At 40.9% G+C, this 27,072-nt stretch overlaps 1 protein-coding gene across 1 annotated transcript in view; it reads left to right on the top strand.

Annotated features, from left to right (window-relative positions):
• The window catches only part of LOC126355943 (venom carboxylesterase-6-like), a 131,099-nt gene extending 120,539 nt beyond the window's left edge, over window positions 1-10,560 (top strand). Inside the window, exon 10 of the mRNA XM_050006527.1 lies at window positions 10,124-10,560. Within this exon, the coding sequence (XP_049862484.1) occupies window positions 10,124-10,310 (187 nt within the window). The 3' untranslated portion in view covers window positions 10,311-10,560. The remainder of the gene's footprint in view (window positions 1-10,123) is intronic.
• Window positions 10,561-27,072: the final 16,512 nt, after the last annotated feature.

Below are 27,072 nucleotides of genomic sequence, written 5' to 3'. Positions count from 1 at the left end.
GTTGGACCATTATGGAGTAAGGGGAATAGCTTACAACTGGTTCGCCTCTTACTTTAAGAACAGAAAGCAGAAGGTAATTCTCCGCAATATTGAGAGTGGTAGTGATGTTCAGTCACAATGGGGCACTGTTAAGTGGGGCGTTCCCCAAGGTGTTGGTGCCACTGCTGTTTCTTATTTATATAAATGATATGCCTTCTAGTATTACAGGTGATTCAAAAATATTTCTGTTTGCTGATGACACCAGCTTCGTAGTGAAGGATCTTGTGTGTAATATTGAAACAGTATCAAATAATGTAGTTCATGAAATAAGTTCGTCGCTTGTGGAAAATAATTTGATGTTAAATCACAGTAAGACTCAGTTTTTACAGTTTCTAACTCACAATTCAACAAGAACAGATATTTTGATCGGACAGAATGGGCATATTATAAGCGAGACGGGACAGTTCAAGTTCCTAGGCGTTCGGATAGATAGTAAGCTGTTGTGGGAAGCCCATGTCCAGGATCTTGTTCAGAAACTAAGTGCTGCTTTATTTACCATTAGAACCGTATCTGAGTTAAGTGACACTTCAACACGAAAAGTAGTCTACTTCGCACATTTTCATACGTTTATGTCGTATGGTATTATTTTTTGGGGTAATTCTTCTGATCCAAAACGGGGATTTTTGGCTCAAAAACGGGCTGTTCGAGCTATATGTGGTAGAAGTTTTTCCCAGGAGCATCTATTCACTTGTAGATTAGGAGAAGGCCACTGCCCTGTACTTCAGTGTATAGCTTGCTATCCTATCATTATTTCCCATCCTTTAGATATAAGGCTATTGACTAGATTGGCTATAGCAACTCAGCTACAGTGCTGGACTAGTAGTGAAAATACTCACTCTAGATCTAGGAGCTATTGACACAAGTGGATGGAGCTACATCTAGTGCTCGATCAATGGCAACTTAAATAGTTTAAATTAACGATATACCACAGTACATACAAAATATAGACTTATGCCCACAATATCCAGCAGCCCAGCATAGACTGAGTTCTTTTCCATCAATTTCGTGTTGGCGATGTGAGGGGAGGGATGAGGAGAGGGCAGAGAGGAGAAGGGAGTTTGGTGTGGGGAGTGCACAGTGGGGAGCGTGGAGAGGGGAGTGGGGAGTGGCAGAGGGCCAACAGCACCCTCTGATGTTGGTGTTGTGAAATAGGACAGAGTGTCCTTGAATGGCATGATGAACAAACAACTTTTGGTATTTATACCAATACATTTGAATTTCCCACCATTATTCAAATTCGCACAAAAATTTCAATTTCTCGCCATTTTTCAGGGATGGGGGTGTAGGATGTGGCAGCGACCCTCGTGGTGGCTGAGAAAAACTCGTGACCTCATCAGGATTGGTAGGATGATTAATTAATTTGGAAGAAATTTGATGTAAAGAACTGTATAACTATAGGTTAAGGACTTGTCAGTCAAAAGTGAACAATAGCTTAAGGGCTGACATGTAGCAGAACAATAGGTTTTCCTCTGAATGTATGCTTATCTCTGATGTATGTAACCAACACTAACAAAATTTGCTGGTTCTCTTCTTGTCCCACTACTGGCGATGATTAGTCAGTGAATCAGTCTAGCCCTATTTCACCTCCTTGAGGGTTGAATTTCCAAAAAGAAGTCAAATATCTCTTCATTTTCAGTCGTGAAGCCAAACACCAATTTTGAAAAATTAGTCTTTCACAAACGATTTTACAATGAAATATATTCGTAGAACATTGCATCCCCTATTCAACCCCCTACCAGTTAAATTTCTAACCAAAGATCTTGAAACAGGTATTTCTACTGCTATACCAAATACCACTTTTGGTAGGTCTAGTTTCAAAATTGTCGTAATAACGACACATTTCTGACTCATTTTCAAAATAACTTTTCATCACCTATTTAGTAGAATCCCTTCTTAAACGACGCCTACATTACAAGATCAACAGCCTCTCCAAATTTCAAGTTCCTATCCTTAGCGGTCGGCAGTGGGCAATGATAAGTGAGTCAGTCAGGGCATTGTCTTTTATACAGAAATTACATGAGTATTAAGTGCGATGTGAAAGGATCAGTTACTCTCAGCATAAAATACACTAACAGATGCATTATCTGAGTAATAAGCACAAAAATATTAATTACTCCTAGAATACATGATGCTAACACCACGCCATATGAACTGCATGTGACGTTAAGCACACCAAGGAAAAAAGGTAGCTACCTCTAACCGACATCAAACTAATCAACAAATTGCATGTGCATTAAACACAAAAAGAAGAACGTTAGGCAGACACCGTACGAACACCATGTCACATGCGTATTAAGCACACCGAAAAAAAAAATCCGTTACTGACAGCAGACATCGCACTAGAACACGAATCATGTGAGTATTACGTAAATCTGCAGGCTTTCCTGGCCGTTGTCACTAAAGTTAAAATCTTCTGGGTTGTTAGGCCACGTCATATTTCCTTCTAAAATGATCAACGTTTCGACTCCTCTCTTGGGATCTTCTTCAGGATATTTCGGTGCCCACTACTGCTAGAACACTGATGAGTATTAAGTACAAGAAGAACAATAATTCCTCACAGCAGACATCATACTAAAATCATTCCGACAGACATTATTTAAAACAGTATTAAGAGCACCAAAGTAAGAAAAAAAAACATCAGTTACTGCTAGCAGACATCATAATAACGCACCAATTAGGTGAGTGTTAAACACAGCTTGGTCCCTAGCAGATAGAGGTAGTCAGAGGTGTGCCTCGTTTATCACCCACTGCCTGTTCCAGTCTACAATAGACACACGTGACCTTTGCGAGAATGCGGCAGAACTTCCAGGGTGATTGCTATGCCTGCATTGAGACTGGCGTCTTCACCTTGGACATATTCTATCAGCTACGTTGTTGATATGCGGCGTACGCTGTGTACGCCAGTGACAAAATAAATATGCATTTCCGACCACTGGTTCCCCATCTCAAAATACACTGAAGCGCGAAAGAAATTGGTATAGGCAACCGTATTCAAATACAGACATTGTAAAGGGTCAGAATACGGCGCTGCCGTCGGCATCTCCTGTATCAGACAACAAGTGTCTGGTGCAGTTGTCAGATAGGTTACTGCTGCTACAATGGCAGATTACCTAGATTTAAGTGAGTTTGAATGCGCTGTTTTTGTCGGTGCACGAACAATAGGACACAGCATCACCGAGGTAGTAATGAGGCGGGAATTTTTCCGTACGTCTATTTCACGAGGGTACAATGAATATCAGGAATCCGGTAATACATCGTATCTCCGATATCGCTGCGGCCAGAAAAAAATCCTGCAAGAACGAGACCAACGACGACTGAACAGAATCGTTCAACGTGGTAGAACTGCAACCCTTCCGCAAATTGCTGCAGATTTCACTTCTGGACCATCAATAAGTCTCAGCGTGTGAACTATTCAACGAAACATCGTCGATGTGGGCTTTCGCAGCCGAAGGCCCACTCGTACACTCTTGATGACTGCACGACACAAACCTTTACGCCTCGCCTGGGCCCGTCAATACCGACATTGGACTGGAAACAGGTTCCCTGGACGCACGAGTCTCGTTTCAAATTGCATCAAACGGATAGACATGTACGGGTATGGAGGAAACCTCATGAATACTTGGAAATCGAATGTCAGCAGGGGACTGCTCAAGCTGGTGGAAGCTCTGTAATGGTATGGGGCGTGTGCAGTTGGAGTGATATGGGACCCCAGATACGTCTAAATACGACTCTGACAGGTGACGCGTACGTAAGCATCCTGTCTGACCACCTGCATCCATTCATGTCCATTGTGCATTCCGACAAACTTTGGCAGTTCCAGCAGCACAATGCGACACCCCAAACGTTCAGAACCCTTCTGAGTTTAGACACTTCCGCTGGCCACAAACTCCCCAGATATGAACGTTACTGAGCATATCTGGAATGCCTTGCAACGTGCTGTTAAGAAGAGATCTCCACCCCCTCGTACTCATATTTATGAACAGCCCTGCAGAATTCTTGGTGTCAATTCCCTGCAGTACTACTTTAGCCATTAGTGGAGTCCATGCAGCGTCGTCTTGAGGCACCTGCCTGCTTGCAGGGGCCCTACACGATGTTAAACAGGTGTACCAGTTTCTTTGGCTCTTCAATGTAATCTGTTGGAGACCAACTATCACATATTTCAATTTGACCCTTAACGGTTGAGACACCCTGTATCTCTCGAAGAATAATGTTTTCAGTTAATTAAGGAAATGTAGAAAAAGTGACAGCAATTTGTGATAATTAATTCGTATGATATGATGACTGGTGCTAGTGTACAGTAATACGCAAATAGAATTAAATATGGATAAAAACCATAAATATACACTGATGAGCGAAAACATTATGACCAGCTGGTTAATAGGTTGTTTGTCCGTCTTTGGAAGGACAGTTTACTGGCTCTGACGTCTATGGGGCTTAACATTTGTGTTCATCAGTCCCCTAGTACTTAGAACTACTTAAACCTAACTAACCTAATGACACCACACACATCCATGCCCGAGGCAGGATTCGAACCTGCGACCGTTGCGGTCACACGGTTCCAGACTGAACGACAGTTTACTGGTAAGTTTGTTGAGTCATGTGGCGTTAGATGTCTGCGCACAGGTCATGTACTTAGCGTAAATAACGGGCTACTCATTTGCATACATGGTGATGGCGCCCGATTGCTACCCTGATGGGTTCCATAGGATTTACATCAGGGGACGTCGACGTGAGATCACTATAACACTCCTCAATCCACTGTAGCATGGTTCTTACTCAAAGACACGAACAAGTCTTACTGCTGGAAGATTACATCACCGTCAGGGAAGACACCAAGTATGAAGGGATGCACGTGGTTCGCAGTTGTCAAAGTGCCTTCGATTACTGCCACAGATCCCAAAGAAGCGCAGTAGAACGTCCCCCATAGTATAATACTGCTACCACCAGCATGCGTCCTTAGGGCGCTGCACGTTTGAACCGCCATTCACCTCGATGATGGCGTTTGTGGAGACGACTATTGACCTAGAGTAGAAAAATGTGATTCTCCCGAAGAGCCAACATGTTTCCGTGGGTCTACGGTCGAAACCTATTGTCTTGTGCCCACAGCAATCGTAATTAACGATGTCGTCGAGTCACCATGTGAACACACAGGGATGGTCTGCTGCGGAGCACTATATTCAACAATGTACGATGAACGGAGTGCTACGAAACACTTGTGCGTGCACCAGCGCTGTCTTCTTCGGCAGAAGCGCCATGGATCATCTCCTACCCTACTGTACAGAGCAATGGCTTACACTTCACTCACATTCGGGAGGACGACAGCTGAAATCCGCATCCGTCCATCCAAAATTTGCTTTTCCGTCATGTTTCTAAATTTCTCCAAACAAATGGAAGGACGTTCCCTCGAGAAAGGCATGGCTGATATCCTTATTCAATCTTCTGCTCTGTCTCTAACGACCTAGATTGTCTTTGGCATGGCTGATATCCTTATTCAATCCTGTGCTCTGTCTCTAACGACCTAGATGGTCTTTTATTTAAATACTATGCAAACAATTCAGTCTGTGGAATTAGGTTTTTGTTTTGTTGTAAACGTGTGGTATGAAGGCATGCATGGATGCGTATACTTCTATTTCAGGCAGATTCTGAGTTCATACAAAGCTTTCAGCATGTTTATAGAGTGCAACAAGTGGACTATTTCAACATTTAGTTGATTTTGGACCAGCAACGTTTTTATTTCATGAATATATTTTGGAGACTATTTTCTCACTGACTGGTTCATTGTAAAGCCTGACCTATTGAGCGTACAATGCAAATATAGATGTAAGTGAACAGTAAAATACAATATAAAATTAAACATATGAACTGTAGTGAACTATTAGATTAACGTACCTCGACTGAAAGTGCCTGATCTTAATAACAACCTTTTAAAACTGGCAATACACGCATTATCCAAGGACTTCAGAGAAATTTCACAACATACATATGCTCACGTGACAAGTCAGAATCAAACTGAAAGCAAACACAGCCAGCAGTCGTAACAGGAAATGTTCGATGCCTTTAGCGTCACACCTCGTTCTCAAGCGCGCTTCCGTGGCCAATGAGTGTATCGTATTTAAAATAGGAAATAAGCAAAGCACCTGTATTAATCATCACAGTCAGTATAATAAATGACAGTTACAAAATATGCAGTTGTTACACAGACACAAAGGTTTTGTCGTGCGTACTAATGATTATCATCAAAACGTCTACATATTTAGAATCATTTGAAAAACCATAAATACTGTTCGGATTGCCGTTAGATTAATAAAAGTGACAGTAAGACACGCGTGTAAAAAGAGTATCTCACAGCACTGAATTATTACAAACAATTTTCCTCGCGCGTCCAAATTAGAGGCATGACATGTATTCGCAGTTGCGAATACCAACAACCATCAGCTGCGTAAGGGAATGACAACAATGAAAATTTCGATCGGACCCGTATTTTACGTTAGCGGTCGCCAAAGCTTTGGCTGTACGTGCACGACTCATAGCCAGACCCTTAATCCCCTATGTCGTCGTTCTTGGATCACAACCTGTATCCCTACATGCATTATGTAATTACCGTACATGAGAGGACATTTCAGTTGAAAGTCATTGCCTGCTACCCGCGGATAAACACAGTATTGCAGTGCTTGTGTTCTTAAGAAAAACGACGAAGTGCGTGTTTCTTCGGACATCCATACATGGGCACTGCAGTATCTTGTAAGTTAGGGACCGCCATGTCTTAAATTAGTTGCGCATCTATTTCGTGCTACGCAGCTACGGTTTATTACAACGGACAAAGCCCAGGAATAAATACTTCGGGATGTTCCATAATTATAACAATTATGCGGTACTGGTCAACCACACTGTGTGATCAAAACCCTTTTCAGCATAGTGCCTACCATGAATTTGACATGTGTCGATGTCCTAATATCGTGGTCTGAATTAATTTGTAGCATAATGTGCTCATCTGTTGCAGATTACATTCAAGTAATACTATATCCACCGCAATGCGCTCTTATCATGAAACTTTATGCCAAACGTCAGGCAACGCCCAGCGTTTTCCTGCTAATGTGCTGCGAGGATGCCAAGCCCAATTTGGGCACTTGACTTAAAAAGAGTAAAAAAAACTAGCCATTAAGCCAAGCTTGCATGTCAGAGAATTTCACATGTCATCAGCAATCTGCTCTTTCAATCGTAAACGGCAGTGTCATATGTGCCATGGCACCATTTGATATCTGCACATAGTCTTCTTACTGTTATTAATTCATAATAATAAAGTGATAGAAAACGAAGTAAAATGATACTGATAACAATAAGCGTGCATTTAGTATAAAACACACATAAAAGACTCAGTTATTGTGGAAGTGCGAAATGGTAACAATATAGAAACAGTGCCGATGTACAAAATGATAAGCATCATCCAAATACGGTAGTCGCTGCAAGGCCCCCAAATCATGTTAGGTGGCGTAACTATATGATGAAAACCTAAAAGTAGTCGGACCGACGTATCAGCATGTAGAAATACTGTATCTCCATACATTTGTATCTGTATCTATCATGGGCGAGCGTTTCTAGGCGCTACAGTCTGGAACCGCGCGATCGCTACGGTCGCAGGTTCGAATCCTACCTCGGGCCTGGACTTGTGTGATGTCCTTAGGTTAGTTAGGTTTAAGTAGTTCTAAGGTCTAGGGGACTGATAACCTCAGAAGTTAAGTCCCATAGTGCTCAGAGCCATTTTTTTGTATCTATCAATTTACAATTTAAAGAGGAGTCAAGCAAGAAGATCCCACACAATCGGATCTGTTCTCAGCAGTCGTATAGTAGGTATTCACGCTCTTAGGTTGGGAATGGCTACGAGCAATGCTTGTTAATTGAACACATCTGTACCACGCGCAGTTTGCCTGACAACATTTTACTTTTTGCCACTACATCCCAAAAACGTCAGCAATCAACTGAACTCAATACAGCAATTTCGAAAGTACGTCTAAAAATCAGTATAATTACAAGACTGAAATAGATAAATCCATAATACCATTTGAAGTGGTTTAGTATTTTAGTGCAGCTGTGGACTACGACTGGGTGTTTACTATCCCTCCAGATACTACAAATACTGTGCGTAGTGAAAGAGACGAAGACCACAGCGAAACCTCAAAAAAGTTCTATTAATACAAAACCCCAAGTACACGAGAATGGATACTATTAAGAGACAGTTATGGCGCGAATTGTAATACTTCCTAGGTAGCAGTGATATGGTCGAACCACCGAAGAACGTGGACATTTAATGGTGTTGTCTCCTCCCATTTCACTCTCGTGTTCCTGGTAGGCTGGATGATACCACCCATATGAGTCGATCAGGTTACAGTATCTACTACGCCAGATGCGTTCATACCGATGCCACTGTCTGGCGAGGTAGCAAAATGCCTCCCATCCTTAACCAGCATATAAGGCAGGTAATTTGTGGGACGACGTCTGTCCCGACGACAGGTACCAGTATTTCCACCAGATGATCGTGGGTAGTGAGGATTACGACGCGTCGGACACGCCGATGTGGCTACCCATGTTGCTGCCATGGGGCAGTTTCTACTGATTGGACCTAGAACACAGTTCCACCTCCATCGATACTCATGGTCGTAGGAGAAGTTCGCATGGCACTACAGTGGAGAACAAATGATGCGTGCGGATTTCTTGAATTGTAGTTTCCGGTCCCGAAGAAGTAAAGTGAAGTAAGTTCAGGGGATTGAAATTGGCTAGCTATGGAAATCGAAGGAAATACTGCCACGTGACGTTGCTTTTTCTAGAGTGATTTCAAATTATGCTTAGAAATCTTTCTTTCTTACGCAAACGAAGTAAAATTAAGGACTTCCCCATGTCTTCTGATATTTGACTTGCATTTTTTTTATGGAATGGACTGTGAGATAATGTTATTCCCCAAAACTAAGGTATTCTGAAGAATCCAATCTAAGAGATATTAAATTTTTTACAGATAGTAAAAGGTGTGTAGTGTAATATTAGTAATTTTCGCCTCACAAAAATTAATATACGCTCAATAGTAAACGCCTGATGGCCTAAAGTTATCGAGCAATTGAAAAGTAAATGAAATGAACCTTCGCATAGCAACGACAGAGTCTATTATTCTTTATCTTTGCCGTTCTTGCGCGGTGCCTGTAAATCTCTACGTACATGTATTAATGGTATCAAAAAAGAATTCTGTTGTTTCAAGACAAATGAGGCTTTTGGCGCCTCACCTTTTACTGTTTGTGTTCTATGAAAGGCGGACGCGGATTTGCTGCGTTCCGCAACTGTATTTTATATTTTATGTGAAAATATTGAGTCAGTATGCTAATTGTTATTTTTTTCAATCAGAAAACATGTAGTTTCGTGTAACTGATTATGAACAGACAGAATCAAGAGGACATTTTGACTGTTATGTATAAAGTATTTAACCACAATGGTCATCTATTGTAATTTAATATGAAAAGGTACGTAGCATTAAAAAAAAGGTCTGTTACAGATAAGTGTGCTTATTTTAGTAAATTAACCTTGATGATTTCCATCTCCTCATTTACTTGAATTATAATTATTTTGTGTTACTTCATCACCAGAAATTACGATCACGCTGATGGGCCGAACGCACCGTGAGGCAGAAGGAACATTGTCGTTTTCCTATTATTTCTGAACCAATTTTTTGTGTGGTGTTGCATTTCTTTTAAAGTCAATAAATCTTCTGGTCCCTTAGTATTGATCCGGGTATGACTACATCGTGACTATAAAAATGCACAGAAATAATAATGTTTCTTCCGAACGATCTCAAATATATATATATCAATATGCTGCTCTTATTCAGGTATTTAATGCTCAACGTATGTTATTATAATAGTGTAATCAATCCCTGATTCTGTTGCCAAGTGGCCCACCAAAATATTCACTTTTTCGACATTAAAAAAAAGTAACAATTCTTTTTATTTTCGTCCCCCAAGAGCAACGCTACACTAGCGAAAATACATATATTTTCGTAGCTTTGCGTCAGTTAATAAATATATCTTAATTTTTCTATTTTTAGGAATCCAACGCCTAACGACGACCCACTACCCTGGCCGAGAGTAGCTTCAGATAGTGAGCTGGAATACCTGGAAATAGCCTCTAAGCTGGAAGTGAAGAAGGGGCTCTTCCAGGAGAGAGTGAACTTCTGGAAGTCGCTGCCTCTTAGGGAGGAAGTACTCAGCCGTGTGACTAAGGAAGACCTGTGAAACGGACGGTAGTGATAAGTGTTTGAAGACAGCATTTTAATGCAATTGGATATGTATTATGTAACTGTTCCGGATCTCACATACCTGTTGACCTGCAAACAAATATTTCGTCCCTAATTCGCCTTTCCATTCCTTTGAAATTACGGTGTTTTATGGCAATGAACTAAACTGAAGAAATATTATTATGTACAGAATTGTTTCTTATGTGTCTTCAAGCAGGCAATAAATGTTTAATTCTAGACATATCAAATGATATATTGGTGTGAGATATGTTTTAGATTCTTTAGAGACTCCACAGAAGCTCTCCTGCGAACCTTGCAGAACTAGCACTCCTAAAAGAAAGGATATTGCGGAGACATCGCTTAGCCACAGCCTTGGGGATGTTTCCAGAATGAGATTTTCACTCTGCAGCGGAGTGTGCACTGACATGAAACTCTCTGGCAGTCTCGGACCGTCACACAGTTTGTCTGCCAGGAAGTTTTAGATTGATATTATTTGAGAATGGTTATCTTAGGGGCATGACGTATTTCCTTTTAAAATAAAATTAAAGTGTTGTTTAATTTATCATTACATTCTGTAAGTTTCTTAAAAGCAGTTTTTCATTTTAATGAATAAAGTCTGTTGTCTCTCTGTTCGTTGCTTTCGATGGTAGGAGAGTAAGTAAGGACTTCTACCACAGTGATTCAGTACTATGCAGCAGTTATTACCTAAATTATATGCAAGAGTGTTAATAAATATCTATTTTCCAAATGTTTCACAGTTTGCACCTTGAAGGAGAAATGTGGCATGATGTAGCAGGAAGGGGTTCAATTAGCATCTGAAAACATTCATTCTTAATAATAAATGAGGAAACACTTAACTTTCCATGATGTGTTGAAACGTTACGTGTTGTTAAAATGTTGGCACTGTGACAAATAGAAAAATAATTTTAATAATTTTTACCAAAATTCGTTAATTACAGTAAAAATTGAACGTCACTGCGAGTTTTTCAGCTGAACTGATGGATTTCCTAAACAGGTTGCACTTTTTTCCTGTAAGGTGCAACATATGTGCAAACTAACCTAAAATAAAGTTTGTCTTTGCTGTCGCCTTTTACAAAGTGCCTGTCAATCAAAATGTTACAAACTGTCATGTGCTGGAAACATATTATTTATCTTCTTCCTCTTCATAATCAAGTTGAGGAGTCACGACAATGTTACCATGTCATTTCCTTCTTGTAGTAAATTGCCTAAGTAGTTCAAAGTCTGGAATGAGATTTTCACTGTGCAGCGGAGTGTGCGCTGATATGAAACTTAATGGCAGATTAAAACTGTGTGCCGCACCGAGACTCGAACTCGGGACCTTTGCCTTTCGCGGGCAAGGTGGTAGAGCACTTGCCCGCGAAAGGCAAAGATCCCGAGTTCGAGTCTCGGTCCGGCATACAGTTTTAATCTGCCAGGAAGTTTCGGTTCAAAGTCTGATACAATTCGGCTGCACCTCTATACATCCCGCTGTCGCTGGTGCCGCAGCTGCGCTTGGTTCGCGCCTTGGGAAATAGCGGCTACTGCGGACGAAATTCTGTCGCGTCGCCATATATCCGTGTGATCAGGCAGCCTATTCACAGGAATGGGAGGGGGGGGGGGGGGGGGAGCTTGCACAACGCATCATAAGAAGAACAAAAGAATAGCGATCAAAATTACAGACCAAAACCCCTAATTTCAGTTTACTACCGAGAAGATCACGTCCACGAGTCATCCCTGATTTAGAAGGATTGCTGGTGAGAAACTCAGGTCGCCCTTCTCTCACATGATATACTGCGAATTATGGATGAAACCAATAGGCAGATTCCATATTTCCGGAAAGCGTATGACACGATAAGCCATTGCAGGCTGTTAAAAAAGTACGAGCATATGGAATAGGTTCACACATATGTGAGTTGTTCGAAGACTTTTTAGTCAGAGGCAGTGGTAACGTCAGGAGTGCCCCTGATAAGTATGATACGTCACTATTATTCTCTATACAGATAAATGATTTTGCTGACAGGGTGGCAGCAATCTATAGTTGTTTACTGATGATGCTGTGGTGTATGATAAGGACGTTGAGTGACCTTAGAAGGTCAAAATGTCTAGTTGGTGTGATGCATGGCAGTTAGGTCTATATGCAGAAAAATTCAAGTTCATGCGGATGAAGGCAAACCCGTAATGTTCGGATACAGTATTAGTAGTGTTCTGCTTGACAGTCAAGTCGTTTAACTATCTGGGCTTAATGTTGCAAAGCGAAATGAAGTGGGACGACCATTTAAGGATTCTGGTAGGGAAGATCGATTTCGGTATATTGCGAGAAATATAGGAATGTGTAGTTCATCCGTAAAGGAGACCGAACATAGGATGCTAGTTCGGCCTATTCTTGAGCACTACCCGAGTATTTGGGACTAAAGGAAGACATCTAAGCAGTTCAAAGGGCAGGCTGCTATATTTGTTACTGGTAGGTTCGAAAAATACGCAAGTGTTATGGAGTTGCTTCGGGAACTCAAATGAGAATCCCTGGAGGGAAGGCGACGTTCTTGTCGAGATGGGCTTTTGGGAAAATTTAGAGATCCGGCATTTGAAGCTGACTACAGAGGATTCAATTGACTCGAACGTACATTGCGCGCTAGGACAACGAAGACATGATACGATAAATTAGGGCTCATACGGAGGCATACATACAGTCGTTTTTGGCTCTTCAATGGAACAGGAAACTGAATGACTAGTAGTGGTAAGGGTTACATCCCGCTACGCGCTGTAAGATGGACTGTGGGATATAGATGTACATGAAATGTAATCCATCGACGAACGAAGTAGCTTACAAAACGATCGTTGGGGCAATACTAGCATACTGCTCGTCAATACGGGATCCGCACCAGATAGGACTGGTTGGTAGAGAAAACAGGTAAGATCCAATGAATGACAGCTTGCTTCGTTATAAACTTATTTAGTAAGCGTGAAATCGTTACATGCTCTTTGAACTTCAGTGGCAGATGATGCAAGAGTGGCCTTCTAGTAAAATTCCGGTAGATTACGTTCCTGAAAGAATCAAGCAATATATTGCTTCCTTGTATGTATACGTCAGAAAAAGACAAAATAAAATCAGAGCGATTTATGCCTACCCGGAGGTTTAGCAGCACTCGTTCTTCCCGCGAAATACACCAGTCTGAAAAAGAGAAAGGGGAAAGTTACAGGTACACAAAGTGCCTCCGCAACACACCGTATGATGACTTGCGGAGTACAGCTGTAAATGTGGAAGTGTAAATGCTCGAGTGTCACGTATATAGTCTACCTTACAGACTGACTGCATTTTCTTAGTATTCTACCAATGAACCGCTGTCTGTCTCCTGCTTCACCAACGGCTGAGTACGTGATCTTTCCATTTCACATCCTTACAAACTGTTACACCGATGTATTTGTGCGAGTTGATCGATTCCAACTGTGACATCGATATCATAGGATACTGTATAGGATATTATGAGACAGTGAGTCTGCCTTTATTCAAAACGCTTTGTTGATTCACTTCTTCAAACTAGTTTCAGCGAAATATCACCATCATCAGTGGGTTTCTTTATTACAACATGCAAAATTTACCACTTTTACAGTACATTACGGAAACAATTTTGTGTGAATAAATTTACGTTTCTACTTTAAAGTCAGTACAGATTTATATGGTTTTTCTTTTCTGCGTACAATACGTCATCTACAAAAATAAGGGTGGCTGTTATTATTAGATATGAAAATATGAACTTACAAACTAAATATTATTACTATTAGAATTCGCGAAGGTACGGTGAATCTATTTTGGTGGGTATTTGGTCGTAGCGTAATCTCTCATGTACTCACAGTTGATTGGCTTTTAGTTGTTCTAAAAGCACAGAAAACATAACTTTCCATCTTGAGTGATTGTCGCGAAAGCTGTCGCGAGCAAATTTCGAAAGCTGTAATGGAAATTCTGACGACTCCTTTTCTTTACTTATGTCTCTGTGTGGGATGGGGAAGTAATAATCATTTTACGCACACACAGACGAACACAAGATCTCTACTTATAGTATAGGATAGTACGTTTATTTCGTTTTTTGGAGGGCACGAGTTTACACTTCTGAACGTTTAACAAAAGTAGCCAATCCTGACATTAATTTGAAATCTCACAAACTAATTGAATATTTGTGTATCTTCTTTCAGCGTAAACGGCAGCCGTCTCTTTGATAGTCACGTAATTTCAAGTTGACGCCTATTTGCTGGCACAGAAGATCAGAACATCAGAAGATTTGTGGATGTGCATTACGTTTTTGTTTGTCCGGCCATCTCAAAAACAAATGGTACAGATCTCACCCATTAACAATCACCGAGCTGAAAACAAGAGCTGAAGAATGCAGTTCTCATAAATTTTTCGAAGCGCCACACAAAATTTCAAAATTCTCTTCTCCGGCTACTTACCCTTGAATGTTAATGGTCATTGATTTTTCAAGTATTTATTTCTGTACCGACAATTACTGACGTATTGTTTTACAGCTTATTTACTTTGGTTCCCACAGATGATGGGTTTTAGGTAATAGTTGAATTTGTATTACTTGTTACAGTAAATCATGAATTATTTTTCTCCAAGGGTAGTAGATTCCTTAACTTTATCTTCTTTGTTTCAAGTTATGATAAGTTTTTCGCTAGCACGTTTCTTTATTCTGCTATTTGTTGCTTCTCTGCTTCTTTGGTTTACTCTCATTAGTTTCTTAATTCGATACAAAAAGTCTTGTAATTCTTCCTCTCCTTCATTGACTATAAGTGTGTCATTACGGAATTATGTGATCGATATACTTTTACCCTGAATTTTAATCCCTCACCTGAACCTTCCTTTCATTTCCGCCAATGTCTCTTCGATGAGGAGTAGGAGGGAAGAATGACTGCACCCAGTTTTATGCCCTTTCTGATCCGAGCATTCCTCTCTTTGCCTTCGATTCATTCTCTCCTCTTGCTCTTCTGCATGTTTTATATTACTCGTTTTCCTCTTATAGGGTTCACAGGACCCACAGGACAAGAAAGGGTGAAGATGACTGAGTCACAGCTAAATTAATACGTCACATTTATTAAAGTTCTCATATAGCTCTAAAAACTTTACAACCTGTGCTCTATACAGCAATTTTTCTTAATGTTCACGCAAAATCCAAACAAGTAGCAAATTAACAAAGCTGTACCTTCATAATTATTCAGCACCGGAATCCAGAAATATCCAAACTTTGTCGTCCGGTGTGGCCGAGCGGTTCCAAGCCCTTTAGTCTGGAACCGCACGACCGCTACGGTCGCATGTTCGAACCCTGTCTCGGGTATGGCTGTGTGTGATGTCCTTAGGTTAGTTAGGTTTAAGTAGTTCTAAGTTCTAGGGGACTGATGACCTCAGATGTTAAGTCCCATAGTGCTCAGGGCCATTTGAACCAAGCAAACTTTCAATATTGATCAAATAAACCAACCTGACAATCTCTTATTCCAACCTAACAGATCTACAGAAATTAAAATTTAAGATACTTTAAGGGGCATAAGAACTATACTCTATGCCCTTGCCGAGAAATCTTGAAATGACAATAGCATAAAGTACTGACGTAAAATAATGTTTTTGACAGCTTACTCTGCACAAACTCCTAACCGTATTGAAAGTCCAAAATTACATAATTAAAGAGAACTATTAGTAATAGTTCACATATATTTTACAGACAGTTATACAAGAGTGCTCTCGCTGAACCACTGTATGGATAACCGTAAGTTGTACAGAGCTCTTTAAACTTTAATTGTAACCGTAGGCTTCCGCGGCCGTTGTCAATGTCAATAAAATTCTTCTGGGTTAGAGACCGCATTGTCATTTATAAAATTCCAACGTTTCGGCGTCTGTTGCAAGACGCCTTCCTCAGGGTGTGTTAGCAACACTCCCTGAGGAAGGCGTCTTGCAACAGACGGCGAAACGTTGGAATTTTATAAATGACAATGCGGTCTCTAACCCAGAAGAATTTTATTGACATCTTTATACTTTACTTAACTCACTGATAAACATTGAAAATTTCTTAATAAAGTATCACGAGTGAACCCAGAATAGAAGTAAGACTTGGAACGCTTCCTTGTCTTTTTCCACAGCTTGCTTAGGATCGAGACGCTGCGCCATTATATAGTTCTGGGTGTTTGTGTTGTCCTCATCATGTCATCATCATTCGGGGAGTTCCGAGACTGGATATGGGAAAATTTGTAACTTGCATGGGCGCTGATGGTCACGATGTTGAGCGCCCCACAAAACCGTCATCAGCATCATTATACGGTTGACATAATTCAGGGTTAACGGTACACACATGTACAGATGGCGGTATCATAGCGTACGCTAGGTATAAAAGGCAGTGCGTTGGTGGGGCTGTTATTTGTACCTAGGTGATTCATCTGAAAAGGTTTCCGACGTGATTACGGAGGCGCGACGGGAATTAACACGCTTTGAACACGGGATGGTAGGTGGAGCTGGACACAAGGGACATTCATTTCGGAAATATTTAATTCAATATTCCGAGTTCCACACTGTCAAGAGGGTGCCGAGGTTACCAAATTTCAGGCATTACCTCTCACCATGGACAGCGCGGTGGCCGATGATCTTTACTTAACGACCTACAGTAGCGGAGTTCGGTAGAGTTGATAGCGGTAACTGGCAAACAGCACAGCGTGAAACAACCTGAGAAATGTGGGACGAACGTGAACGTATCCGTTAGGACAGTGCGGCTATATCTGGAGTTAATGAGGTGTGCCAGCAGACGACCGACGCGGGTGTCTTTGTTAACAGCACGACATCACCTGCAGCGCCTCTCCTTGGCTCGTGACCACATCTATTGGACTCTGGACGATTTGAAAATCGTGTCTTGATCAAGTGAGTCCGAATTTCGGTTGGTCAGAGCTGATGGTACAGTGCGAGTATGGCGTACATCCCGTGATGTCATGGACACAAGTTGCTCACAAGGCACCGTGCAAGTTGATGGTGGCTCGATAATGGTGTGGGCTGTGTTTATCTGGAATGGACTGGGTCCTGGGCCCAACTTAACCGGCCACTGAATGTAAATGGTTATATTTGGTTACGTGGAGACCATTTTCAGCCATTCATGGACTCCATGTTTCAAAACAACGATGAAATTTTTATGGATGCCAGTGCTCCCTGTCACCGGGTGAATGGTATGAAGAATTTCTTGGACAACTCGAGCGAAAGATTTGGTCACCCAGATGGCCGGATATGAATCTCATCGAACATTAGTGGGACGTTATCGGTAGATCATTCAGTGCACAATATCCTGCACCGACAACCCTTTCAAAATTATGGACGACGATAGAGGCAGGGGATTTCTACCGACTTGTTAAGTCCATGACATGTCGAGTTGCTGAGTACGCCGGGCAAAAGGAGGCCCGATACGATATTAGTGGGTGTCTCATATTACTTGTCACATCAGTATATGTCATCAGCCTATGACTTCATATGAGAAACAGAATACAATTTCTTATACTGAATCTGAAACAGGCAAATGAGATAGACGCAAGCACTACAAAGTTTCAGTGAAACAGGCGTCCAACACAAGCGTATAATGATCTAATATAAAATATATGGACCAGAGATTCCACAAGTATCAATAAGTACCTGTAATACTGTCTATGATAATACAGGCAGGCGCAGCTTCAAAGTGTTTCTGGGGCCAACAAAGAGACGTCTTACTGTTTCGTGTCATTTATTTGACAATCCAGAAATACTTCTTTGTATTAATCTCTCCTACCTACCATCTTTCTTTGTAGCTATTTGTAAAAGGAATGCAGAAGTGTTGTCATGGAGCCCGTCCCCACTTGTTGTGATCCAGCTGCTGATCAGCAAATTACCAGACCTTTTATCTTGCCTTAACAAATCTGCAATTTCTTAGAAACGATGTCCGACACTAAATCAACCACACACTCGCCTTTTCAAAATTACGTTGGGCTACGCCTGTAGCTTCGCCTTTTTCTCCAACACCAGTCTGGAGTAATATGAAATCACAACAGGAATCAAAACGCACTGCTCGGTTTATTTCAGTTCCTACTGAGAAGTGGTAGGTGTTTACGACTGTTCTCTATCTACCTTCCACCTCCACAAGCCGGCACCGTTGCGTTTGAAACTGACAACACACGTTTGAATGAAATATTTATAACACCAGAAACGGAAGACGTATTCCACTGAATCTCTACAGCTCACACAGCACATAAAATACATACGAACAGTTTCATAAGTAAATAACAGTATACCATAGGAATGGAAAGCCATGAAATGGCGAATACCATCAGTACACAGTGTCTGATTGAACTGAAAGTCCGACACAGTCACGACTCTCGATTTCTGTGCATCCGGCTAATTCACATTCCATACGTGTACCGAGCATACACAAGTCAGTCCTCCGTGCGACAGGTCACGATGCCATCCGCTTACACACACGTGTCGGGTGTTCCTTCACAGTCAGCGACAACTTCGTGCCTGCTCGCAGTAGTTATCTGTTTCAACTAGACGTGCCGTCACTCCCTTTTCCGCGCTGAGCTCGCGCAGATAAGCCATTCTCTCTGTCAGAACTCTGATGCAGTGTCAACAGGAAGTATGGCCCATCTAGAATAACAGTTCGTATGCTGCCAACCTAGGTCTTAGTGCCGAACGCGGCACATCCCATACAACTATTTTTCTGAAAAATTTTAAACATGCTAGACAATACTGCGTTGTCGAACGATTTTCTAGGTTCGACTAGTCCTCTGGCGGTGGCTTGATTCTTTTCAAGTTCTGCGTTCTGGCCTTCAAACGTGACAATAGAGCCTGACCGACTTCCGGGTCATCCTCTGCCAAAGGCGGCATCGGATCCGTTATGGAGCAGCTTGGTGTCAGCGTATCACTTTCCCTCTTGTCATCGGGTTTCTATATCATGGATACTAATAAGTCGAGTACCTCCACATTTGACCTGACAAGGCTGAGTGCATCCATTTTTTTTTTTTTTTTTTTTTTTTTTTGCAGTATCGCAAATCTAACCCGAGTACCTCACAAAGGCGTCAGCCCCCTTGACCACTCAGCTGCCGATGGAGACATATTTCTTCGCCATCTTGGGTTTTAATAAACAGCTTCAGCTGCATTGAGTCCTTCATTATTGGATCATTACCGCCTCCGTGGCACTAAAAGCCACATCTTCAGGTGAACATCTGTATAATAATAAATCCAAAAGGAATAATAATCCTGAGATATACACTGGTATGGCAAATTATTTTAAAATTCAAAAAAAAATTAAATTAGTAAAAACTTTTACAGGAGAATATCAAAATGTTAGTGCCCCCTTAACTGAAATATTAGAGTGGAAAAGTTCAGTATCTTTTTACGAAACACTCCTTGTGCGTCGGAACAAAACATCGCTAAAAGGCGGTATATCTTAGATTAAAACTGTCGGATTTCAATATAGTGGATGGATGCTAAACAAATCGTACCATAGTGATCCACTGGTGAGGAGAAAATAAATGGTAACTCTTAAGACCTCATAAATTTTGAGCTAGAATGAAAAATGAAGGTGTGATAGCCACGAAACGGAGGCTTGTTCTACCTGGACCAAACATATCAAGTAAATAGCTGTTGACGAAAAAGTAGAAACCGAAAACCGCAATTACAGTTTCTCCGACATATACAGAATCGCGAACAGGGGAGGCGGCTGCGTGCTCTGTCTTAGTGACCATTTTGTGACAGCCACTTCTTGGATTTTCATTCTGGCCCGAAAATTAGGTCTGAATAGTTTTCATTTATTTTCTTCTCACCTATGGATCACTATGGAACAGTTTGTTCAGGACCTATCCACTATATTGGACTCCGGTTGTTTTATTCTGTGACATATCGCCTATTAGCGGTGTTTTGTTCCGACGGACAATGAATGCTGGGTGGAAAGGTTCCGAGCTTTACCGCTCTAATATTTTTGATACGTTGGTAGCAAGACTGCGGGGAATGAAATGACCGAGTCCATAAAGGATTCTTAACAGCAAACTTTATTTACCAAGCATCGAAACAATCAACACTGGCAATAGGACAGAGACGCATTGATACTACAACTTACTAATTGTTCAAATAAGTACGCAAAGTCAGAAATTAAGAAAAACCTTGCAAATCCATCAGCGTAACATTTCGAATATATACTTTAAGACAACTATCAGTGATTTCTTTCAACAATCGAATTTTGTTAGATAGTAGGACATCACGACCAATCGTACTGCGTCAAAGAAAGGACACGAGAAAGAGCCGACACACTAATCGTTCCAGAGATAAGCTACGGCTGCGTTTTAGTTATATGAGTTCTAACATGGTATTCACATATTAAAGTTTTAATTTTTGTAACTAAAAATCTTAAAATAATTTACCGTACTAGTGTATATCGCAGAGTTATTCCTTCTGGGTTTATTGTCATGTAGATGTTCATATGAAGATGTGCCTTCTAGTGCCACGAAACCGGTAGTGATCCAATAATAAAGGACAGAATGCAGCTAAAGCAGTTTATTCAAAACCAAAGATGACTACTCATAGCTGTGGTTGCCCTACCTACAAAGTTGTGTGCATACTTCTTAAGGCTTGCCCCTATTATCAAGCACAACATCATCACTACCCCTCTGGTGTCTTTATCTTAACTAAACCCAAACCTGTTCTCAGCCATATTTTAAATAATATTCATCCACCAGCTAATAGACATATCCAAAAAGTCTGCTAATGTAGAAAGCTTTTTAATAGGGTAATTTTCTGCTTATTAACAGATATACGCCCAGGAACGATAATATTTTAAGACGTGCTTGACTTTATTTTATGTTGCTTAATGCGGCCTTCAGCTGAGTGAGAAAATTGGCCGCTTACTTAAGGGTAGAGAGATAAGGAACACTGCCACTGTGTGGTTAGAGGATATACTGACATCTCACGCGGATGTGCACCAAACAGCTCCAGTTATATAAATTTTGACACGGAAGTAAAATGGATTCGCATATAGACACAATCGTCGTCAAATTCAGTCCATATGTATAGCAACGAATATCGAATAAAATTAACGCGTTTGTAATACAATGCAGTGAGTAGAAGCCAAATGACATTCAAAACATTTTGTAAGTATTTGTCCGTGTCTCAAGTTGTGTAACACATTTAAATGTAGTTGAGTTGCTGCTATTAATCAATTAATTATCCGCTTACGCAGACAATACAACACCTGACCAGCCAGCCAGAATAGTCGACAGAAGTGGTGGCGACTTTCAACGATCAGTAATTGGGGGCTGGCCGCCATTTTTCTGTAGATAGTCTACTGGGGGCTCATGACATACTAAAACATGTATGTTACCGATCATAATGAGATTAGTACCTGTGGCGCTCGAGGTACGCCGGCCGGCGTGACCGAGTGGTTCTAGGCGCTTCAGTGTGAACCGCGCGACCGTTACCGTCGCAGGTTCGTATCCTGCCTCGGCGGTGGATGTGTGTGATATTCTTAGGTTAGTTAGGTTTAAGTAGTTCGAAGTTCTAGGGGACTGATGACCTCAGATGTTAAGTACCATAGTGCTCAGAGCCATTTGTACCTTTTTTTTCTCGAGGTGTAGATCCACAATGTCAACACTAGCTGTTGAGCAAAAAAGTCTGATGATCACTGGTCTAAACACTTCCTTAAGTTTTTCTCGATTCTTCTGTATCTTGTTTATGTCAGTAACTTGATTGCATGAGCTATCAAGCAGATTGAGTGAAAGTTATCGCAGTTAGGTGACTTTGGTACCGTCGGGCTAGGATGAATGATATTCTTCCGGCAGTCCAAATTATACGTTTCCAGTCTAATAGATTGCACACACTTATTCCAATAGGCCTATTCGTTAAGATTACTTGAGAAATTCCGGAGGAATGTTATCTACGCCTTCTGAATTGTTTCAGCGCATTTCTTCCGAAGCTGTCAAATTGTGACCCTATTGCTATGTCTTCTATGTGCTCCATATGATTACCAGTGTCGTCCTCTACCACATCGGCCGAAAGTTATTCCCACTCGACGAGGCTCGTAATGTACTGTTTCTACCTACAGGCTGTCGCCTCTTAATTTTACAGTGGATTTTTTTTCGCACTCTTAATGTTGACGGTCTTCCTATTAACTTTACCAAAAGTTATTTAGACTGTTCTGTACTCAGTATCTGTTCATTCGAAGAGTATTTCTTTTCTTATATCTTCACACTTTTCCTACGACCAAGTAGCTTCAGCTTTCCTGCTCTTCCTACTGAAATCATTCCACAGAGACTTGTACTGCCTTATTCTTTTCTTCTCCTAAGCAATATTGTGTTTTCTCTGAAATTCAAGTATTTCTTCTCTTATCCTACGTTTCTTCGCAGTTACCGTACTTGTACTTATATTTATCTTTCCACCTTCTCTGATTGTCCTTTCTTAGGATGTCCATACCTCTTCAGCAGCACGGCCTAACGTGGGCTTCATTACGTCAGTATTTACAACCTTAGATAATATCAAATGCACGTAATCATACCTCAATATTTCATTATCCTGCTTCTTTACGCACTGATTCTTTCCGACAATTCCATTAAACGCCAAATTACTCTACAGTCTGTGAAATGACATGCAATCAGCAAATACTTAGTCATTTCGGCGTACCTACACATAACTTGTTTGTACAGAAAATTATGCGAGGCATATTCGAGGAAATAATACTGTCAAGATGGACGACTTTTTTGTGTTTATGTCAGTTTAGGAGGATGGTGCGATTGCCGCCGGTAGGATCCACCTATGTTTTTCGCTTGATACGGAACAGCTTTCGTATCATACAGTTGTTTTGTAACTCTGGAAGGCACGTGGTCTGCGAGTGTCGACAGAATGGCGAATTGTGTTCAACGCGATCGTATATTATCTGTGTTACAAATCCCGTTCAGCACTTTAAAAGCATGTGTCGACACCAGTTCTTCGTCCAAGCCTAGTCTGACAATTTACGTGTGGCCGAGCACACTTAACAATCTGGAACCAAAGTGATTACCTCATCTTAAATCCAAGAGTCAGCATATTATTTATAGGAATACGACTGGCACATTCAAAATGACATCGCCCACTTAATCCCGTACTCTTTGTGGTAGCACTTCGCGTGCAGTTTTCTTCGTTGAAGGAACTCTAAGCTAGAAGTAACGACAAGCATATGTCTTGCATAGTGTTCAGCTTCTAAGTCAATGCAATCAGAAGATACGGTCATTGGTTAGGTATTTTGACACTTTCGTACTGGCTCATCAAAGCCTAAAGATTTCCTCCAATTGACCTGTAGTCATGAAATTTGGCTAGGCGGAAGGTTTCGCAGTAAGAATTTTTTGTCCAGCTGTCTGTCCGTCTAGTGAGACGCCTTTTTCTCAGGAATTACAATAGCAAATGTGGAATTAAGCAAAAAATTCAAACATAAGTATTGTGATGAAAACATTCTCGACGGTCTTGAGGTCTCTGGGACAGATGTCCTTCAGGTATCGATTTCGATATCAGGCAAAAAAGTGAGATTCTTGACCTAAGTTTCTATAAAAATAATTAAGTTTTTACGGAGCTCTGGTAGCTCAATAAAATAACGAACTGGAAATTTAGACGGCTGAAAGGTGTTTGATCTGATGTTCTGGAAAGGGAAACGACTGGAACCCTGTCTTCCACTTACTTCAATGTAATCACGCATTCCTTAGTTTTTTCTTGTTATTGTTACTTCTTGGTTTCTATACCCATTTTTCTGATTTTTTTCCGACTACGGAGACATTTTGTCTCTCGCGTAAAATTAAAATGTAATCAGGTCCCAGTAAGATGACACTGAAGGACGTGCACGGAAATAAAGCATTTAATTTGACGGAGGAAGTATTGCATGTCACAACGCTGTAATCTTGAATCCAAAGACTCATTTGATGAAACTCTCCACGTTAGTGTAGTCGGTGCAAAACTCTCCATCTCCGTACAACTTCCGCAATTTCCTTGCCATAACCAAGCCTTTGTCTCCTTCCACATTGTTTGCTGTTCATTTTCGCCCTCCATTACGAAATTCATTGGGACCTCACAATGTGTCCTGCCAAATGATTCCATAATTTAGTCACGTTGTGCCTCACATTGATTTTCTCCCAACGTCTAGTCAGCATTTCGTTGTTAGTTATCCGATGTGCTTCTCCCTAGCAACCCATTTCAAAACCTTGTATCGTTGTCTTATCTCAACTATATGTCGTCTACATTTCACTCCCGTATAAGGCTACACTCCAGACAAATACTTCCAGAAAAATTTCTAAATGCATATGTTGTTAACAAAATAGTTTTCTTGCTGTTGAGAGGTGCATTTTATATTCTCTGTAATTCGGCCACTGTCATTTAAATTAACGTCATAATAACAAAACTCATCTACTATCTGTAGTGTCTCACTTAAAATTAATTCACTTTGGGTCGTCTGATTTAATTCAGCTCCGTTACACTGCTTTTGTTTCACTTTTATTGACGTTCATCTCACGCCCACTTTAGGAGACCCATTCAAGTGCGTTCAACTGATCTTTGCTGTCTCTGCCAGAATTACAGTGTCATCGGAAGCCATCAATATTTTTTTTCTTCTCCCTGAACTTTAGATATATTTACATGATTTACTTCACATCTTTCTTAATGTGCAGAATGAATAACAATGACAAGCAGCAACCCTGTCTCTGTACCTTTTAAACACCAGCTTCCTTTTCACAAACTTCAACGCTTATAACTGCTGTATGGTTTCTCTACAAGTTGTCGTTAATTTTCCGGTCCGGTCTCCCCTCAAGATTGTCACAAGCTTTTTCTAAATTTACAAATGCTACAGATCTTAGTCTTTTTCCACCTGTCGTCTCGGTTTTTAGGTCATTTGTACCTCATGTGTTGCTACATTTATTTTACACCCTAACTGATCTTCATCAGCTTTTTCATTCTTCTGTAAGTAATTCGAGTCAGTATTTAGTAGCCATGAAGTTTCTAGGTCATTTCGCCTGTCTCATATGTCTTGTTTATCAGGTGCAATAGTTTTATAGCCACCGACTCTTCCCAGAGTCTCCATAATTGTCAGGGCATGTGGCCCACACTAGGGGCCATGACACTTCAGTGCTCAGACAAATTCTTCTTCCTCTACTCTATCTCCTATCTTACCTTCATCTACTTATTCTTCAGTTTTCTAAATTCTGTCATCTTTGGTTTTATACAGCACTTCTAAGTATTGCCTCCACGTTTCAGTCTTCCCATCTTTACTTAGTAATCGCTTGCCATCTGTGCGTTCAATATCCATACAGTTTCCTTCCTTTTCTCCAAATATGTTTAATTTGCCCGTAGCCGGCATCTATCTTGCACATATTCGTACTTCCCCTCTGCCCATAATACCAACTTTTCCATTTTGCACTTCATATGATCCTTATTTTTTCAAAGCTTCTATTACTTTTTGCCTGCTTCATTCACAGCATTTTAAAATTTTGTCCTTTCGTCATTTACATTGTACATTTCTTATGTTATCCAAATATATCAGCTGATCCTTGTCTCTTTGCCTAGCCTCTCCTCTTCTGCCTTCATTATTTCGTCTTTCAAGCGTACCCAATCATCTATAGTGTTCCTTTCTTCTGTTTCAGACAAGAGTTGCCCGATGCTCTCTTTGAGATTTCTAGCAACCTCTGATTCTTTCGACTTATCCTGTTCCCATAGACTTAATTTCCTGAGTCTCAGTCATTTGTACATTTTTAATCTGCAGTTAATTGCCAATCTATTTTGCACACTCCAAGTTTGCTCCTGAAGATATTTTGCAGTTTGGTTTCAAAATCTCTTACTTACTATTTGAAACCTTCCGGTGTTGCTTGGTGTCTTCCATGCAGACAGCATTCTGTTATGATTCTTAAACCAGGTATTAGCAATGTTTTAATTGTGCCCACTGCTAAATTCTACGAGGTGGCTTTATTCCTTTCCGCAGCCTGTATTTTCCTAGAATTTTCCACTAGTTTCTTTTATTATTATAGAATTCCAGTTAGCCACCCCCTAACGCGACCTTAAGCATTTAGTAAATGGTCAGTGGGGTGTCTGACATCGTTGCAAATTGTGCTTCGAAAATTACTTCCATAACTAAAAGGTTTTCAAACCGGAAAAGCGGGTTGCATATCCCTAGTGAATCTGGAGTGTGCATGACTGGCGGATTAATTGTGTAAGGTAAAAAAGTGGTGGGAAAATTAGGGCCTGAGCCCGTCATTAGAAAGAGACAACAAGATAGGATAAGACTTGAAAGGAGAATGAATTTAATCTTTTTCGTAGTAGCCATCCCACCATTCGCCTTAATCAATTTAGGAAAAGCACAGAAAACCAACATGCGGATGGCATCCTCGAGTGACTGAACGCTGATCTTCCTGAATTTTCCTTCATTGACCAAAAGTCTTGCGTTTCGCTCGGTCTGGAAAAGAGATGAGCGCCGTATGATTAGTTCGACGGCTGCAGATGTGTGTACAACTGCTCTTGTGCAACACATTATGTTGTGTGAAGTGGTGTGCTCCAGCAGGAAGATTAGTGTTTAACGTCCCGTCTACAGCTAGGTCATTAGAGAGGGAGAACGAGTACAGATCAGGAAAGGATGATGAAGGAAATCGTTAGTGCTCTTTTTCGAAGTAACCATTCCAGCACTCGCCTTAAGCGATTTAGGGAAATCACGGAAAACCTAAATCAGGATGGACATGGATTTGAACCGCCATCCTCCCGAACGCGAGTACAGTGTGCTAAT

The sequence above is a fragment of the Schistocerca gregaria genome, chromosome 3 (genome assembly GCF_023897955.1).
Source record: "Schistocerca gregaria isolate iqSchGreg1 chromosome 3, iqSchGreg1.2, whole genome shotgun sequence".
Classification (NCBI taxonomy): Eukaryota; Metazoa; Arthropoda; class Insecta; order Orthoptera; family Acrididae; genus Schistocerca; species Schistocerca gregaria.
Note: the sequence above shows the minus strand (reverse complement) of the source record. Positions and strands in the feature narration are given on the sequence as shown.